Source organism: Periplaneta americana, chromosome 13, assembly GCF_040183065.1.
Source record: "Periplaneta americana isolate PAMFEO1 chromosome 13, P.americana_PAMFEO1_priV1, whole genome shotgun sequence".
NCBI lineage: Eukaryota > Metazoa > Arthropoda > Insecta > Blattodea > Blattidae > Periplaneta > Periplaneta americana.
The window spans coordinates 49,196,697-49,211,285 of record NC_091129.1 but is presented as its reverse complement, the minus strand read 5'-3'; the positions used below and the strand labels follow the sequence as shown (position 1 = coordinate 49,211,285).

General features: G+C 34.2%; 1 protein-coding gene across 4 annotated transcripts in view; it reads right to left on the bottom strand.

The window, feature by feature from the left end:
* Phb2 (prohibitin 2) overlaps positions 1–14,589 on the bottom strand; it is a 181,031-nt gene that overhangs the window by 59,097 nt on the left and 107,345 nt on the right. The window contains exon 8 of one of the 4 annotated variants that reach the window (XM_069843130.1): positions 6,590–6,730. The exons of 1 other annotated variant lie outside the window; for it this stretch is intronic. In XM_069843130.1, coding sequence (XP_069699231.1) covers positions 6,630–6,730 — 101 coding nt within the window. In that variant the 3' untranslated portion in view covers positions 6,590–6,629. Of the gene's footprint in view, positions 1–5,249; positions 6,731–14,589 lie in introns of those variants that run through there. 2 more of the 4 variants (XM_069843132.1, XM_069843129.1) reach the window with 2 other exon arrangements.

Below are 14,589 nucleotides of genomic sequence, written 5' to 3'. Positions count from 1 at the left end.
GTGCAAGGTCTTACAAACAGGTGTACAACAAGCTGCCATATCCAGATGCACGCTGTTTAACATCTACGTGAATGACTTAAATGCAGATCTCACCTTGGTGAACGGAATTAAATGCTTAATGTATGCTGATGGCATAGTTCTTTGGACAGAAACCCCGAAATATAGAGCCACGAACAGAACCGAGACAGTCTTAAAAAAAGGAACCAGAAAAACTTGAAACCTAATGTGGTGCAAACAATAGGACTATTAACCTCTCAAAAACTAAATTTTAATGCTTCTCCCTGGTTCATCAAAGAATCACTCCTAACCTAAAATACAGTAACACTGCCATCTCTCTAAATGATTCTTTTATTTATCTTGGGATAATTTTTGACAGCAAGCTAACCTTGAAGCTTTAAACAAAAAATTGCATCACAATCCTCCAATGTCTTAAGATCCTAAAACCCTTGGCAGGAATCATAAATTGAACCATGCATCATTACTGCTGAGAACCACTCATAATAGCAATGGATAACACACTTGATGTAGTCCAAAATCAAGCATTTCAGATACTGACAGGAGAAATCAAATCAACACCTAAGTATGCAATGGTGACTCTCACAGGATTGAAACCCATGAAAAACCAGATAGAAGAACGAGTCCTTCTTCTTTACAAAAAAACTTATTAGAGGCTCAGAGAGATACTGGATCGACTATACCCCCAATGAAAGGCACCTAAAAATGCAGGTAGGTTTCACTCAGTCTGTAACCAAACAGAAATCACAAAGAAACAGAGCGGTTGTGTTGGGGATATCAGAAGTGAGGTGGAAAAATAGTGGTGAGTTGGTGAGTGATGAATTTAGGTTGTTTTATTCAAGTGGTAAATGCGAAGGAAGTCATGGTGTTGGTATATAACTGAGAATACGCGTGAAAGATAAAGTGAAATAAGTGTGTTATGTATATGACCGGATGATAATGGTAGGTCTACTAGAGAAGAAAATAGACTTAGTGATAGTGCAAATTTACATGCCACATGTGAATTAGTAGACGAGAAAACTATAACAAGGTATAAGAGATAGTTGAGAAGGAGAAGAATCCTAATGGGCGACTGGAATGCAGTAATAGGAGGAACAACAGTAAAGTTATAAAATATTGATTGGGAAGAAGAAATGACAGACCAGAATCTTTGGTTACTATTTGTAAAGATTGGAGGAGAATGCCGGGTTTGCAGTGAAAGATTTACTCTTGGGCAGAAAACTATGTATGAATGAAAATTATCTTCTGCAAGGAATTTTCAAAATCAATGAAAATGTCCGGAAATTGGACCTGTGCATTCAATTTCTATATACGCTTGACTTTTAAACAACATAAGCTAAGCTTTACAACATATCTAGTATCTTTGTTTTATTTACGCATCAGAGCTCAGAATGACACTTGACATTTTTGAAAATATAAAGTACAGACACAGTATATAATATCAAAATTGCAGCTGAGCAGAGCATAGGTTATTATGAAACTAAGAAAAAGAAACTGTGGTTTGATGAAGATTGCTCTATGGTAGTAGAAAGAAGGAAGCAGGCAAAATTGAAATCTTACAGAATCCAGTCCAGGTGAAGAGAGATAATTATTTCAATGAAAGATGGGAAGCAAGTCGTACACTTAGTAAAAAGAGGGATTACTTGAAGGAAAAACTTAATGAGGTAGAAACAAATAGCAGAAAAAAAAAAGATTAGAAATTTATATGAGGGCATGAAGGAATTTAAGAAAGGATCTCAGGCAAGGGTAAACGTGATCAAGGATGAGAATAATGAGTTGTTGCTTGCAGATTCTCATGCGTCCTGAACAGATGGAAAAACCATTCTGGGCAACTACTAAATTGTACACAGGTCAAATAGAAATGATTGAAACGATAATCAAATACATACTGCTGAGTCATTTATACCTGAAACCACACTTTCTGAAATCGAAATTGCGATAGAAAAGCTGAAAAAGTACAAGTCTCCAGATATTGATCAAATTCCACCAGAATTGATACAAGAGGGTGGAAACGAAATATCTAATGAAATTTATAAGCTTATACTTTCTATTTGGGAAAAGGAAATTGTACCAGAACACTGGAAAGAGTTCTTAATTGTATCTATCTTTAAGAAGGGGGAAAAGATTAACTGTAGTAACTTCCAAGGAATATCACTTTTATTGATATCATACATAATTTTGTCTAATATTCTTTTGAGAAGATTAACTACTTATGTAGATGAAATTATTGGAGATCATCAATGTGGTTTTATGCATAACATATAGACTATTGATTAGATTTTCTGTTTCTTTCGACAAATATTGGAGAAAAATGGGAGTATAAGGGCACAGTACATCAGTTATTTATAGATTTAAAAAAGGCATATGACTCAGTTAAAAGAGAAGTTTTATATAATATTCTTATTGAATTTGGTATTCCCAAGAAGCTAGTTTGATTAATTAAAATGTGTGTCAGTGAAACGTACAGCAGAGTTTGTATAGGCCAGTTTCTGTTTGACACTTTTTCAATTCACTAAGAGCTAAAGCAAGGAGATGCACTATCACTTTTTAACTCTGGTCTAAAATATGCCATTAGGAAAGTCGAGGATATCAGAGAGGGTTAGGAATTGAATGGGTTACATCAGCTGCTTGTTTATGTGGATGATGTGAATATGTTAGGAGAAAACCCACAAATGATTAGGGAAAACACAGGAATTTTACTTGAAATAAGGGCATAGGTTTGTAAGTAAAGCCCATAAAGACAAAATATATAATTATGTTTCGTCACCAGAACATAATGTGAAATGGAAATATAAAAATTACAAATTTATTCTTTGAAGAGATGGAAAAATTCAAATATCTTGGAGCAACAGTAACATAATATAAATGACACTCAAGAGGAAATTAAGCACAGAATAAATATGGGAATTGCCTGTTATTATTCGGTTGAGAAGCTTTTGTCATTCAGCAGCCTTTCAAAAAAACTGAGAGTTAGAATTTATAAAACAGTTATATTACCGACTGTTCTGTATGGTTATGAAACTTGGACTCTCATTTTGAGAGAGGAACAGAGGTTAAGGGAGTTGAGAATAAGGCGCTTAGGAAAATATTTGGGGCTAAGAGGGATGAAGTTACAGGTGAATGGAGAAAGTTACACAATGCAGAACTGCATGCATTACATTTTTCACCTAATATAATTAGGAACATTAAATCCAGATGTTTGACGTGGGCAGAGCATGTAGCACGTATGGGTGAATCCAGAAATGCGTATAGAGCATTAGTTGGGAGACCTGAGGGGAAAAAAAAGACCTTTGGAGAGGCCGAGATGTAGATGGGAAGAAAATATTAAAATAGATTTGAGGGAGGTGGGATATGACGGAAGGAACTGGATTAATCTTGCTCAGGATAGGGACCGATGGCGGGCTTATGTGAGAGTGACAATGAACATCCGAGTTCTCTAAAAGCCATTTGTAAGTTGACACAGTATATGTATTTTGTGGTACAGAAGCCATTTCACTTTCATTTCCTTATTCTTACTGATTTACTGGTTAGTTCACACACGTTTCACACAAGGTTCTATTAGCTCAATTTACCTAAGTAACTGTTTCACACAAGCTTTCAGGTGAGGATCATGTGTTCTTTGCCATGCTCGCAGAGTATTTTGCCATTTCTTTAATAGAAATGCAGTGGTCTAAGGAGAGAATCACCTTGTTGTGAAGTCAATGAACAGACGAGCTATAGTGAAATACCGTATTTGCCCATGTATATGCCACACATTTTTACCCAAAAGCTAAGTAAAAAATGTGAGTACAGCTTATACTCGAAACATTCTAAACTAGAAAAATTTCTTATAAAATACATTAACATATGGTATTACTCGACCGAGGTGAGTGAAGCCGCAAGCGTAATGTGAACTATTGCAATGCGGTATTACGAACGCAGGAGCAGAAGCAGTAGTGCCATGGCTTCGGGTTGCAGGAACTACACTGGCCTTGGTCAAGTAATACCTCATTATGTATAAAAACACGTACCTCAAACAGTCATATCCATCTGTGTATTCACAAAAATTCAAGTGCATTCTTTGCTTTCATCCATTGTTGCACTTTTTTTTTGTCAATATCAAACTTCCTCCCTCCTGCTCTATTTTTATTTTCTCGTGCACATCGCACTACTTGCAACTTAAATTTCGATGAGCAGCTTGTCCTCACTCGACCCATGATTTTACACACTGAACTCCCACTGTAATGAACAAGGAGCAGTGCTCAACCATTCAGCCCCTTCACTACACAAGGTACTGTTATGCAGCCAAGGAACAGTAACTAACCCTCCATCTCTCTTGTTATGTGCAGTACCGCTATGCAGCTACTGCGAGATCAGGAATTTACAATGTTGCCATACCATATTTTCAAGATACAGCATGCTTGACTCTGTCTTGCTTCTTAGAAATTTATTTTTCTCCAAAAGTATTGCCTCCAAATTGGGTGCAGCCTATACACGCATGTGGCCTATACTCAGGCAAATACAGTAAAACTTTCGTCATCCTAGTTATATGGCATTTCATTCATACTTGCCAAACGTTATTGACATTTTAAATAAAATCAAATCAACAGAGAAATATTCATGGGCTGTTTAAATGAAGTTTGCATCTATTGGAACATGACTGACTGGAATTTGATTGAATAATGAAGTTAATTCTTGCAGTTTTCAATATTCAGATTCAGATTATAATAATTTAGAAATATGGTATCAATACATGTAGCACATTAAATATATGACTTAATTCTACTTGTCTGAAATTGAATGACTTTGTCTCATTGTGTGAATTTGTATCTGTAATATGTTATTTAAGAGTTGAAAGGGTTTGATTGTTATGGTGTCCTTATTTTTGCGTTTTAAGATACAGTAACCCTAATTTCATGCCTCTATGTTGGTAGAGTTATGGTAATGCAAAATGGAGAACTGACCTCTCTTTGGTTCTCATAGGAGATAATGGTATGGTTGTGATGCAAAACTCTGCTATTGGTTCTCGCCATAAGCAAAAGATCTGTAGGAGTAGGCCTATAGTAATAACACGTTAGTTGAAATCCCTGCCACACATAGTCGACAATTGTAATGGCCACTCTCCACTACTTACGAAGAAAGATTCAATCTTCAAAGCACAATTCTGAGACACACTGAGTTAATCAAATGAAACTGGAGTTCAATTAAAGGCCATCTTCCTTATCTCTAAAAAAACCACAAAAGTGTTTTGAATGCCCATTTCTTGTATTACATAAAATAAATATAGCATCTTTCACAAGTCTAGTCTCATCTTCATACTCATATCCCTCCCACCAGTGGTCAAGGTTTTCTTTCCAGTTCGTATTTACAAATGTGACTTTAATAACAGTTGCATATACTTCTATCTTCTAATATAAAAAAAAACTCTAGATCACTATTCTAAGTTGTGTTACAATCATCCCACAAAGTTACTGTCACATTCACAGTAACCTTATCTCTAAAAAAACCACAAAAGTGTTTTGAATGCCCATTTCTTGTATTACATAAAATAAATATAGCATCTTTCACAAGTCTAGTCTCATCTTCATACTCATATCCCTCCCACCAGTGGTCAAGGTTTTCTTTCCAGTTCGTATTTACAAATGTGACTTTAATAACAGTTGCATATACTTCTATCTTCTAATATAAAAAAAAACTCTAGATCACTATTCTAAGTTGTGTTACAATCATCCCACAAAGTTACTGTCACATTCACAGTAACAATGAGTAGTAAATCATCTTTATACCGTGCTTTACTTCAATTACGAAACTGAACTGATTCAGAAGCTGTCAGTTTAATTTTTTTTCTGAATACTCAAACTACTGACTGGGACTTCAAGTCAGTACATTAAGCCCAGGAAATATGAATTCCATATCTAATCAGAGTACAGTGTAGCAACCAAATATTACAATAAATAAAATTATCAAGCAAAAATCTTATTTGATACAGACTGACAATTTCAATTGACATGTCTAGCATATGTGTTGATGTAAACATATCAAAAACTAAATTCTCTAAACAACACAATTTCTTCAGTAAATGAAAATGCATTTTATGAATAATATGGAATGCAGGAGAAGATTATAAATACAATATTCTGATGAAGAGATTTTTCTTGTTGATAAAATTTCCAGAACAGCCTTGAGGTTCACTCAGTCTCATATCAAATTGAGTACCGAGTCTTTCATAGGAGTAAAAAGTGGTCAGAGGAGTGGTGCCGACCACACCTCCTCATTCTAGTGCCAAGATTAAAAAAAGCATGGAGCTCTACTTCCTTGTCTCCTAAACACATTTTGGTGTGGTTTACTTACAGTAAATGTAACAAAAAGATTAGGAGAAGGATATATTTGAGGAGTTATTGTGATATTTCACACCTGATTATTCATTCTGAAATGATTCTGACCATAAAATGAACTCAAAATGGAAGCTTAATACATCACAGTGAAAAGTAGGCCAATGCTTTCTAATTTAAGCACTTTCGTTCACAATGTGTTACTCTTATTTGTTGAGAAATGGAAGAAATCCGCCAAACCTGTCCTGTAATTAAGCACTCACCTGCCACCACATTCCTATGCTATAGACAACTACAACAACATTACGATAATCTACACAAGCCTGAGGCAGTTCGTACAGCCGAATCCAATACAATTGAGCTGCTATCGTCACCACCACCAGAAGTTCCCACACTGTCCCCGTCTGAAAAGGAAACAAAACTTCATGTTCCTTTAGTAATGAAAACAACTCGCATATATGGACACAGCTGTACGAAACACAAGCCTAGCTCACTGAAGGAGGAAAAGCAAGGCAGGAAAGGGACAGCTCTGCTTCTAGTTCCCTTCTTAGCAGCTTAGCTAATAGCTGGTAGTAGTAATTATTAACAAATAATTAAAATAATGAAAATAATATTAATTATCATTACATTATTGTTATTTCAATAACATAAGAACTAAACAGTGCAATAAGACTTTTCAATTTACAAATTTCAACAGAAGAAAACAAAAATAATAGTAAGCATTTAATTCTATCCAAATTGCTAAAAAAATAATGAATTTTTTTTTTTTTGAAGAGGTAAGAAATTGTAATTATCTTGGATGTGATATACGTGAGAGAGACATTTCCATAGGGTTACCATACTTTCTTAATCTTTCATACAAGTCACTGAAAGCAGAAGTGGTATAAATAAATCATTGTAAATGAGGGTTAAAGTAAAAGTTAATACAGTGCAAGGTACCAATTTATACCTCCTCTGTACTGTTTACTAATATGTTCAACTAAAATTGACCATTTCACTAAAAAATAATAAAATAAAAAATATTTCCTATCACAATAACCAGACTGTTAAAGAAATGACTTCCACCACTTCTGCTTTCAATTACTCATATACAGTATATACCACATTAAAGTTGAAAAGATATATTGATGGCTGAGAACCAGACTGTTCTAAGTCCAACTTTTTACAAGAAAGAAATCTGTGTTTCATTGTGTTCCAGTTCTTGTCTGCCTAAATGAATCGAACAAAATTGTAAATATTCCTCTCCATAAGGTTGCTATGAAGCTATTCCAAATTGTTTCATGAAGCTTTGAATGTCAGGAGCTTAAAATAGCTGTCCTGAAAGAAAAAAACAGTAAAATGGACTTGGAACAGTCTGGTTCTGGGCCATCGATATCACGATCTTGTATAGGAACTTATCTGAACTGATTTCCCCCCCCCCTCCACAAAACTGCTACTAATAAAAGGAACATGGCACTTAAAAATTACTTTCCTTGCTAGCTTCTAAGCCAATTTAAAAAAAAAAATTAAGATCTCCAACTTGGTGTGGTTCTCTTGTTAGTAATCAGTGTATTACATACCAGGGTAATTAAAACTTTAGTAATAAAATGACATACATTCAAACATTCAGTGATCAACTAAACTCAAACAGTTGACACAGTGAGATTTTCATCCAAATCTATTCTAATAAAAGAAATACAGAGTGAACAAAAAGTCTTTCCCTGATTATAAATATTTATTACCGAAAAGCTATGCAAGATACAGGGATGCGGTTTCCAGCACATAATACCTCAACTTACATAGTTTTCAAGCATACACCTCAAAATGTACTTTGTTTGTTGCCCAGAGAACATCTAATTTCATGTCATGTTTTTGCCAACATCTTGCTTTTCCAACCCCCAAATCCGAACATTGTGTCTGTTGACTTCTAGAATTGTGAAAGATCAGAGAAACAAACTTGTTTAAGATAGTCATTGTGTTGTTCAATCTGTTCCAGAATGTCTGCAGCAAATGCTTTGCAACTACTGCTTTTAATATCCATTATGTGAACTTATTCTACATTAATTTCTTGACACATCTGTAATCTTTTATATAAGAAGTTATTTCCCAGGCACAAACAATACCAGTACATAATTTTGATACAAATGCATGCATTATTTTGAATCACATCTGTAGTAAAATGTGTTCCTTTCCAGACCAACAGGACATCAACAACTTCAAAAATCAAGATTGCTCGCACACAGCACTCACTTTAACTACCAACCAAAGAATCACTGGATAACTGAACAAACATAGAGCTTATTCATTGTTATACAAGGCAAAGAACATTCCTTATTGAAATAAAAAATATTTATAGGGCATTCCCATGAAGTGTACTCCATATATTTGTTTCACTCTGTGCACAACGGATAATAACTGGCAGGTTAAAAAAGTTAGTGACATGAAAATGGCTCATTAATGCATTTTACACAGTAAATAATAAAACTGACTCGTTCATTCATGGCATTCACTGCAAAATCACGATTTTCCAATCTTCTCTATTTTCCATCTTCCTCTTAGTCTCAGCATAAAATCTATATATCTTTATGTTGTTTATCATCTGAAATCTTCTACCACGAACTTTTCTCCAATTTACCATTCCTTCTAGTGCATCCTTCAGTAAAGGAAAATTCTTCTTAGCCAGTGATCCAGCAAATTCCTTTTTCTCTTCCAGATCATTTTGAGCATTATTCCTTCTTCATCTACTCTTTCCAACACAGTTTCATTTATTATTTTGTCTGTCAATTTCGTATGCTCCATTCTTCTCCACATTCACATTTCAAATAATTTTAGTCGTTTCTCTTTACTTTGTCGTAATGTCTATGTTTCTGTCCCATACAATGCCACACTCGACACAAAGCACTTCACAAATCTCTTCTTAGTTCTCTTTCCAAAGGTCCGCAGATACTCCTTTTTCTATTAAAAGCTTCCTTTGCCATTGTTATCCTCCTTTTGACTTCCTGGCAGCAGCTCATGTTACTGCTTATTAGTACATCCCAAGTATTTGAAGCTATCTACTTGTTCCACTGCCTCATTTCGAATTAGCACGTTTACCTTCATTTTACTTCGTTTTGTTTGCATTTATCTCCATGCCATACTACTCACAGCTGTCATTTAGCTCCAGTAACATATTCCTTAATATCATCTCTTCTGCTAAGAACGTCATATCAGCAGCAAACCTTATGCACTTTATTCTTCTTCAACCTACTATCCCTCCCATGTTGTGAAAACAGTCCTTCACTAAATCTTTCACGTAGATGTTGATCAGAGTAGGTGATAAAGGGTATCTTTGTCACACTCCTCTTCCTATTCCACTTCCTTTTCACACATCTTCTCCTATCCTGATTTTGACAAGTTTCATATGAAGATTATTGCAACAGCCTCCTCTCTTTCCGATCCACAACAACAACAAAGAAAAAATAATAAACGGAACTCAAAACAAATTAACCAGTAAAATAAGGACTAGTAAACCAAATTAATAAAGCCAAAGTAATCTAAAAATAAGAGCAAAATAAGAGTGTTAACATAAATAATTAGGTAAAAAATGGAAATGTTTGTATTCTATAGAATTGATATTGTATGTAAATTTCCATCAAATGAATTGTGTGCAACCATGTCTAACAGATACCTTTATCTTGAAAAGTTCACTCCCACTATAATTATGTAAAATAACCAATTCAGTTCAAAGAAAATATAATATATTTAAAAAAAAACGAAATTCAGGATTCTCAACTGATAAATTTCAATTTAAATTGAGAAACAGTAATCTGAACCTGACATGGATTAAATTTTAATTGGAAGGCGCAGATTGCCAGGTAAATTCACAAAACGAATGCGTATTACAAAGACATTAATAAATACGTTTTTTTTTTTCTTTTTTTGTACAAAGCTTACATCCTAGCTTCATATAACAGGTAGGCCTATATTTTGTTTGAACTTCTTACAATAATTATTACATACCATATTTATCGGTGTATCAGATGCTCCCTCATATAAAAATCACCCCAAAAATGCAAAAATGAAAACAGTTTTCCTGGAGAAACTTAAATTTAAAAAAAATTGTACGACAATTAATAATAATAATAATAATAATAATAATAATAATAATTCACTAACCTTCCACAAGCATACAAATTCATTCATAAAGACCTTAGAAGGAAACAAGTGGAATGTGCACGGTTGTACTTTCATATAAGATGCACCTTAATTTTAAGACCAATTATGAGGGAAAAAAAGTGTGATTTATACACAGACAATTATTGTATTTATAATCAGGATATAATAATATGTCAAATATACTTCTACAGGTACAAGTAAAGGCATCCCATATATATACCATGAAGAGCTTTCGGAGCATGGAGGTAGAAGCAGAGCTCCATGCTTTAATGCAATTAGCATGATATTCTTGTTACTGTGATGGTTGATACTTCTTTTATGGAACAAGCTTTTCAAAGTAAATTCTCAATCCTAATACATGATTCCAAAGTGAAATTGTCACGATTATATCTGTAGTTTTTTATTTAATAATTTCCAGGCGAAAAAAGACATTCACAAACATAAGTAAATTACTTCCAAATGAATAGATCATCTTGAAAATGTTATTGATAAGTTCTTTTCACAACATCTTCCAAAATTCTTCTGAACATTCCTTTTCTTTGCTACAAATTAAATTCACACAACTCAAATCTGAAGGCCTGGGAATTTCAAGTGCATTTTAGCGCTCACAGAATTGTTGCAAATATTACAATATAAAGAGACATCACGAAATCTTTGATGGCATTCCTTGCGAACTTTGAGTACCTATATAATCCCAGATGTGTCAGCCCATTAAGGCCGAAGAATTCTGTGAAATCTACTTTATCTTCTTTTTATTCTTTCAGCTGTTAAAATGATGGTAAATGTGTAATAATAATTTTGATTAAACTATCTTCAAACAGCGTAAGTTTCTTGCACAATCCTTCCATATGTTCAACTAGCCAGGAAACCTGGTAGTTTCAGGTTCAATGTGTTCAGATGACAGATGGAACATGAAATCGAACATATAAAGTCTATGTCATATAACTCACTTCGTAACTATTTCTTCCAGATCCTCATTCTTAAAACATAAAAAACAAATTTATTTTCTTAGACTGACAAAATTCTACAGACACTTCCCTGTATTCCCAGCTAAAAAATTTTAGAATATAGAGACATTCCTAAACCTTTGCAATTAATTTTGTCTAATAATAATAATAAAAATGTTATATAGTAATTAACACTATATTACTATTTGATAAGCAAATAGACGGCCCATATATACTCATACTTATAGTTATAATCTTACTGGGGTTTTTCATGGTTTCCTTCAGTCACAAAGACAAATGCCAGATTGTAAATTTACATGCTATGATTCATCACCGCCTCAATCACCAATATAAACGTTAATCAAAATCTAAAATAAAACTATACAACAGCCTACTGATATACTCGAAGTTCCTACACGCGAAATGATCAAAGATGTTAAAGCATGTATAAATAAACTTGAAAAGAAAAAATAATTAAGCCTGTATTAATAATAATAATAATAATAATAATAATAATAATAATAATAAAACACTGCACTACAACAAAATTATCGTTGTTTGTATTGCTCTTTTTAATCTCTAAAGAAAATCACATCTTTCACTTCCAAAAATATGTAGATTCATGATATCTTTCATAATGTTGACTAATATTATTAATCCTGATACTTGAAAAGACTTCAGGCATATAAGATGTAATGGATTACCATTCTCCTCTATAAACAAACTGAAAATAACTTTTATACACTTTCGCCTGTTTTGCAAGTGGTCTGAAATTGGTAGAATCAGACATTCTGCTATCCATCATTACGCTCAAGTAAGTGATGGACTCCAACTGGCTCCGAACTCCAAGAGTACAAGCGAGCAGTCTCAAGACTCATATCGGGCCGCTTGGCAAAGCCTGTGTTAGAGTGACTGCCTAATAAATTCTAATGAACTTTAAAAGTTATGTACTCACCTAAGTCAGGCAAGGAGATCCTGAAACTGCGTGCCTCCATTTTTCACACATTTCTGAAATCTGCTCAGGAAATCACCCATCATTACCTTTCTGAGTTCTCTTTGAGAAATTGAATTGATCTCTTGGCAGATGTTATCTTTCAGTTCTTCGCTTCTTATCTTGAACACTTCCCGTTTCGCAAAGTGTATTAACTAATTTATTAATCATATCATAACTTGCCTGGGAATTTCTCTTCAAATAATTTCCTGACAACATGAGCAGATTCTGTATGGACATATGAATCATAAACACCCATTGTGGAATAGAATAATTAGGCCTATTATTTCCCATTTATTCTTAGCAGACTGTACACATGTAGATCCTTGCACTGTAGTTCAAACAATACTGTGTCATTTGAGAGTCAGGTCAAAATCAGTTAACCCCGACTGCCCACTTCCCTGTCCAGCCATAGGCATTGCCTTATTGACTGAGGCAGTTCCCGCCTCAGTTCTGGTCAGAAGAAAATTGGATGACCATGTGGTGGTTAGTCATTTCTGAACCAGGTGGTGCACAACAGCATATGAACCAAAGAGAAACTTATTTGTTCTAAAAAGAATTGTAAAAATGCATGTAACATTCTAATGTCAATTAATAGGTCGTTGCTCAATGAAGTCATTTAATTGGTAAAATAGTGAATATAACCTAACAAATTCACATTCCTTAGAAAATCTGCTCTTTTCTGGTTGCCATTCGCAAATCTCTCGATTACTCACTGGTTGAAGTGTAGGATATTCAGGATGAAGTCTCACTCTGTAGGCAGCATTGCTAGGGTTGTCATGAGACATGGTGTTTCTTAGAAATGATGTTATACGCTTCAGAGTCATCATAGGAATTGTAATTAGCATAGTCAACAGTTTCACAAATTGACTGAAGGTCTCTGAATGATTATTCAGTCAAAATGAAATCCAAAAGACTTAAACAACCTGGCACGTTTCTGAACTCTTGTCTTTAAACTACCTGGCATGTTTCTAAACTCTTGTCTAAGCTTTTTCAAATCCAGATAATTAATCTCGGATATGAGTAATAATCAGCAGAAAGTTTCAATAGAGTTTGAGGACTTTTCAGGGATAAAAAAGGATGCTGCAACAAGATGTCCAGTAAATTTGAATCTTTCTTTTAATTCGCATTTTGATCACATCGCAAATTTCTTTGACTTCCTTTAACTTCCAGAGCTTTTGTCATCTCTTCATTTTTCCTGTACATTCGACTGGAATCTGGCACAGTTCATCTATAGGCCACTTGGTATTTCGTGAAACCTAACTGCACATCAGCAGAAGAAGGTGGACTTAGAAGCTTCCCTCCTTCACTTCTACCCAAAGCAAGAGAGCTCTCTTGCCTCCACCATAAGGTTCTTACTATATGCTATGGCACACACAAGCATTTGGTTTCATAAGATAACGTTTCTCACTCGAAGGACTCAAATTGGGTTTAAATACAGCTAGATCAAATCTCACATTTGTAGCTGATTATATAGAATATCAACATGTAAAAACACTTGATAGAAAAAAGAGAACCAGAAAATAAAACTATCATTCTTCAGCATATCGATGTAACCTGACACCTGGTAAATTGTAGCAGCATTTCTTATACATATGTTCTCCAGTAAGTATGTTCCTTATACATTCCAGAAGCAGATCAAGTTTTTTTTGTGTGTGTGTGAACATTGAATTCTGAATGAAATGGTGACCGAATGATAATTTGTCTGTTTTGGTAATGTTAATATTATAGCCCAGTTAGATGCTTATAGATGAGACAGACCTTGGCTGTCTTTACAGTTGAGTCAAACTCCACAATGGAAACTTTTGGGTGTACACAGCATTGAGCTTAAAAAGGAACACAACACAATAAATATATATATATATATATATATATATATATATATATATATATATATATTTTAAATGAATGCACTCATCCTTCAAAGCAACAATGCAATAGTTTTTACTTCCAGCTCACCTCCGTTTTCATAGGAGAGCGATTCTTAAAAATAGTATGTCACTTTGCCAAGCAGTTGTGTAGCTGTAACAGTAAGGCACAGTGAGTTTCTTTCTCATTCTGTGCAGTCGTTAAAATGCCTCAATATGCAGTTAATGGATGTTCCAACATTTCTGGATATAAAGGCAAAGACAGAAAATTCTTCTACTCATTTCCTAACAGAGATCGCTCTCCAAAGCGGCACTTGGCCTGA